General features: G+C 35.5%; 1 protein-coding gene across 1 annotated transcript; it reads left to right on the top strand.

Annotated features, from left to right (window-relative positions):
- The first annotated feature begins 607 nt into the window (after nucleotides 1-607).
- LOC114726150 (probable fructokinase-7) lies at nucleotides 608-4946 on the top strand. Its single transcript, XM_028912715.1, has 7 exons — nucleotides 608-809; nucleotides 2158-2348; nucleotides 2612-2824; nucleotides 2910-3107; nucleotides 3242-3382; nucleotides 3657-3773; nucleotides 4571-4946. The coding sequence occupies exons 1-7, from the start codon at nucleotides 788-790 to the stop codon at nucleotides 4706-4708; spliced, it is 1020 nt and encodes a 339-aa protein (XP_028768548.1). The 5' UTR covers nucleotides 608-787; the 3' UTR covers nucleotides 4709-4946.
- Nucleotides 4947-5781: the final 835 nt, after the last annotated feature.

Raw genomic sequence — 5781 nt, 5'->3', positions numbered from 1 at the left:
TGGGCTTTTGTCTATTCTGAGATATTGTTTAATTTCCTTCGCTTTGTCAGTTTAACCCCTTTCTAATTCTTATTAAAAAAAAGTACCATAGTTTTAATACTATACAAGGCATGTGAGAGGTTGGGATAAAGTAAGATGCAGACTAATTTCGATAGCGTGTATGATTTACTTGTGGGAAACTGAATTCTCACTAAATTGTTATATAAAAGTTATAATCTTATTCAATTTATGTTCTGTGTATATAAATAGCTCTCCAAATTCCTAATTATATGTAAATAATTAAGCCAATATATATGGTATAGATAGATTTAGAAATTAAAACTGAAAATTAAATTAAGAACTATATAATAATTTAGCAATTCAAATAAAATAACGGGAAAAAATAAAAGTGAAATCATTTTATATCATTTATGAGTACTAGGACAAGAAAACAGGAGGCGGGCGTAAGATTTAGAAAAGTAAAAGTGGATTATTTGACCAAGCGGTGACCTGTGAACCTATGGGCATGTGAAGAATATTAAAAATAATATGGGAATAAAAATGGTCATCATCAAATTTTTCTTTTCTAGTTTCCTGGCTGCTTGCGTGGTGGTCGTCGTCGATCTCCTTCCTGTCGCCTGCAACAATCTTGCTTTTAAATCTAACCCATTTCACTTCTACTTCCATTCTCCTTCCTCCTGCTCGCGTTTCCTCTCCACACACCACCCGTCTGCGTAGCTTCTTTTTTCTTTTCCTTCTCTTTCCGTAATACTCTGTTTCTTGGTTCAATCTTACACCCATTACTTGAATGGCTCCGCCTACATCTTCAGGTTTTTAATCTTCTCCCACATGTTTAATTGTTCTGTTACTGTGTAAGGTTTATGTTATTTATCTTCTCTTGAAGAAATTCATATATATGGATTGAAACTTGACGTCGTGAGCTAAAGATCGTGTCTTTTATGATTTTATTACGGGGGTTTCCTCCTCGTCGGCACAATACTTGTATTAGAATTTGTTTTTTGAATCATTTTGGAGATCTTTATTCTATATATTTATTTGAATTTTTTCCCTCTTGACTGAATGCGTCGTGTTTTTTGTTTGTAAGTATTGAATTCTTTGTGCGAATAGTAACCATCACGTCTTCTTGCAAAAAGCTTCTTGTGGCATCTGATTTCCGTCCTTGCACGGAGATAAACAGAACTATAACGTTAGGGTCTCTGACTACCACAAAGAACTTATCTCAGATTACTATTCGTGTCCTCCATGGATGTCGATGCCCAAACCTGAATGGATTGGGAGTAATAAAATTAATTTCTGATTAGATTTGGGATAATAATTAGTCTCGGATTTAACTGGGATGGTTGAAAAAACAGTTCGATGCATAAATTGAGTCTCGGTTTCGGGATCGAACGTTGTTGACAATGCAATGGGGAGAAGAGATAGGTAAATTGAAAACAGAACAATTTGAATGACTAACTTGTGTATGCTGTAGACTTTTAGATGATGGTTTACAAAATTTCACTTACATGCGTTATGTAGTTGGATGCCAATGCCATGCTTTATGTTTGAATTTTGAAATGATTCTTCTCTTTCATAATTAAGTAGCAGAGTTATATGCACGGATATTTGAGGGATGTCATATTATAAATACACTTAAGAAAATCATCCCATGTGAAGATCAAAATTCTGCTTCTTGTAGCTTTGTTTGTTCAATGAAAAAGAAAACATGATTGTGGAGATTCTGTTCTCTATTAAGAGACTTAGGCAAAATTTCTTGTTGATACTGATTTTTTTTTTTCAATATAATTTTCTGAATATATTTCAATTGGATCCATGTTGTTTGTATATTTTGTGTGTTCATTCCACTGCGTCACTTCACTTCCTCTACTCTTTAAGGGGAAACCATTTCAGTCTTCTTGAAGGATTGCTTTTGATTAGTTAAGAATATATTTTCAGTTACCTTGTGCACCAAGCTTAGGAAAACAGAACAATTTCTATAATGAACACCATGAAAATCAAGAAAATGTATCCCAGCAAGCTGTCTTCTGTAAAACAATTGGAGCCATATCACTGGCCTAATTACATAATAATGTGGCTTGAAATGACTATTGTTAATTCCTCTGCATTCAGTTATAATGCATTTATTTAAGTGGGTTTAACAGTACAGCTTTTGTACAGGTAACGGAGAGTGCAAGGACACTGGTTCACTGGTTGTTTGCTTTGGTGAAATGTTGATTGACTTCGTACCAACAGAAGCTGGAGTATCACTTGCTGAAGCATCTGCTTTTAAAAAGGCTGCTGGTGGTGCTCCTGCCAATGTGGCTGTTGGTGTATCTAGACTCGGGGGTTCATCTGCTTTTGTAGGCAAGGTATAGTTAGACATTCAAGTTTGTTGATCCTGTTGGTTACATGGATTCTTTTTGTATTTTCCTGTTAATGATTTCTTTGTCATAGGTTGCATGTTCGGGTGAATTTTTTTTTTCTTAGACGATTGTGTTTGTATCCCTGCACCCCCTGGAAGAAAAAAAGAAAAGAAACTCGAAAGGAGTCAATGGATGTATAGAGAAATGTATGTGTGCATGAGCTACTTGACTCAAGTTCAGACTAAAATGTATTGCTATTTGTCTTGTAGGTTGGAAGGGATGAATTTGGATACATGTTGGCTGACATTTTAAAGCAGAATAATGTTAATATAGCTGGCGTGAGGTTTGATGCTGATGCGAGAACTGCACTAGCTTTTGTTACTCTTAGAGCTGATGGTGAACGTGAATTTTTGTTTTTCCGACATCCAAGTGCTGATATGCTTCTTCATGAGTCAGAACTTGATCAAAATCTTCTAAAGCAGGTTTTTCTTCCTCTTTTTTAATGTCTCATTTAAATGTGGTCCAATATCTTTCATATATGTTTTGATATCTGCATGTTGTTTGTAGGCTAGGATCTTCCATTATGGTTCCATTAGCTTGATTGATGAACCATGCAAGTCTGCTCATCTTGCTGCCATGAGTATTGCCAAAAGATCGGGTGCTATTCTATCTTATGATCCAAATTTGAGGTTGGCCCTATGGCCTTCAGCTGAAGCTGCTCGAAAGGGCATAATGAGTATATGGGACCAAGCAGATATAATTAAGGTATAATATACGCTAATGTTTTCTTTTTCTACTTATATCAACACATAATTTGGATTGAAGAACATTTTGACATCTCACATCCCGACTACCAAAAAAAATATTACAGCTGATTTGGTGCTTTTATGTGCCTGCAGATAAGTGAGGATGAGATCACATTCTTGACCGGTGGTGATGATCCCTATGATGATAATGTCGTGTTGAAAAAGCTTTTTCATCCAAATCTTAAGCTCCTAGTTGTTACTGAAGGATCAGAGGGTTGTAGATATTATACCAAGGTAGACTCATCAAAATCAAGTGTCCCATAAGGGACAAAGCCAATAATTTATTCATTTGCTTTACTCTTTATCAGTGAGTCTTCTTGAATCTACATTGAGTTGACAATATCCGATGATGTATAGCATCTTCTATATGCTATCCTTATTCTGAGAAGTCGTGAGTGTGCTAATGTGATAATTGTGAGTTAAATGGAGCTAACTGATGTTAAGCAATATAATATTCTGTTGTTTGTTAATTACCCACATTCAACTAATTCTGATCACATTTGTTCAGGAATTTAGAGGCAAAGTTGCTGGTGTTAAAGTTAAGCCTGTTGACACAACAGGTGCTGGTGATTCATTTGTCAGTGGGTTGTTGTACAATGTAGCTTCTGACCCAAGCATTTTTCAGGTATCTCAAAAATTTAACAGAAATTGATTGTTAAATAATTCTGCTCTCACATGTCTCCTATACATTTGCACAACACCGTTGTTGTCACCACTAGTTTCTGGCTAATTTCTATTCATGGTGCTGTGGAAACCTGTATAAAAGTGAAGCAAATAGCTCTCAAAACAGAATCAGGGAAAGCCGCAAACTTCATTTAGTACTCAAACACTGTAACTTCACCACTCTCCTTTTCCTTATCTTCTGTCTTTCCGCCCATACCTTCGTTTACAGGGGAATTGGGGGGCCAAAATGAAGAAATCCAAAAAATTGAAGTTGGAGAAACTGTTTTAACTAGTATTGAAAATTAACGTTAATTTGATAATTAAAAAATTAAGGCAACCTGATAAAACCTCTAAACATGGTCCTGACGTGGCAACTCACCAATAGGAAGATGTTTGCTTGAGGTGAAGTTGTCTCAAAGAACAAATTGTATCATTTACATTTAAGCATATACATATATACATACACACACACACACACACACACACACACACACTCACAGGTACATAGAAAGAAAGGATACACAAAAGAATGTAATTGCTTATGAGGTCCACATCCCATCTTTATACCATCGTCTCTTCCTTGTCTGAATATATTGTGTGCATTCCCTTTTGTGAATGTAAAGAATCCGAATTGTTCAACATGATAAACACTGCAGATGTTTCTTTCTCTTTGGGGTGTTTGATGCAAGGACTTGAGATTCTTTCCACTTTCTGCAAACTTGGCCCTGGAGGAATTAACATATTTATTCCGTGTGGCAGGATGAGAAGAAATTAAGAAAGGCACTGTACTTTGCCAACGTATGTGGCGCCCTCACAGTAACACAGAAAGGAGCAATTCCTGCACTACCCACAAAAGAGGATGTTCTTCAATTCTTGCTTGAAGCAGCAACGATTTAGTACCTAGGAGAGTTTTTGTAAAACATCATTTGACTCTTTGATGTTCTTGTTAAGCTATGTAGGGCTTAGGTCATGCTGAGCTTCTTTGCATCTCTTTTTGGTTTAATCTGCATTTCTATTATGTAAGTTCAGTTCAGTTCAGTTTGCTGTTATGTCCTATTGAGGTATTCTCCAATTCTTTACATAAACTTTCAAGGCATAATAAGATATACTGACAAGCTTCCACTGGTTTTGTTTTTGTTTTTTTGGTGATTAAAATTTAAAATGAAATACTTGGCTTCTTGCTGTAGATCATGGTAGCACTCTGGGGAGGTTATGATCATACAACTATTTGAAGATCATGCTATAATCATTTGTGCAATCAAACTTTGTTCCAGATATTTCTAGCCTACTAATTTAATCTTCTATTACCAAGATACATGGCAAATGCTTAAAATAGAATGTAATTGAATTCCATCAAATAAATAATTATTGGTAAATATATTTCACAAATCTCACCAGAATTGATGGCGTGCGGTTGCAGAGCAAATAATTAAGAAAATAGTTGCTAATCATCTAGCTGCTCATCAAATCTAGAACATGAAGAAATATGAAAAATATTATTTGTTACTGATATAAATTATTCAAGAGTTAGAACTTCCAAATTTTTCAATCACCAAAAGTCACAGATTACAAATTAAAAATCCAATTTTTTTCAAATAAAAGATTAGATGAAGCAGATTATTATTAGGATCCTAACGAGTGAATTTTTTAAATTTGGAATGGTCAAGGCTCAAACGGCATAAAATTCCAGTGCTTCCAGAAATAAACACCGTCCTGGGCACATGTATAGACTTTGTGGCCTGTGGATAATACACGACTCTGATTTTCAACTGGGGTTTTTTAAAGCTTTCCGCCAAAAAGGCTTGGCTCTGCCATTTTGTTACCTTTTGTTTTGGTTCCTTTTGGGTATGGTTCAACTTTCCATTTTCAGCAGGCTCTCCACAGTGACCAGAAGCAAAATATGCCTCTTCGCTTGTGTTAGGCAACTTGACGTTTCCAAACAAACGTCCATTGGATTGGAATTGTCATGT

Source organism: Neltuma alba, unplaced genomic scaffold (genome assembly GCF_004799145.2).
Source record: "Neltuma alba isolate B1F8T4 unplaced genomic scaffold, ASM479914v2 tig00012343_pilon, whole genome shotgun sequence".
NCBI classification, from domain to species: domain Eukaryota; kingdom Viridiplantae; phylum Streptophyta; class Magnoliopsida; order Fabales; family Fabaceae; genus Neltuma; species Neltuma alba.
Note: the sequence above shows the minus strand (reverse complement) of the source record. Positions and strands in the feature narration are given on the sequence as shown.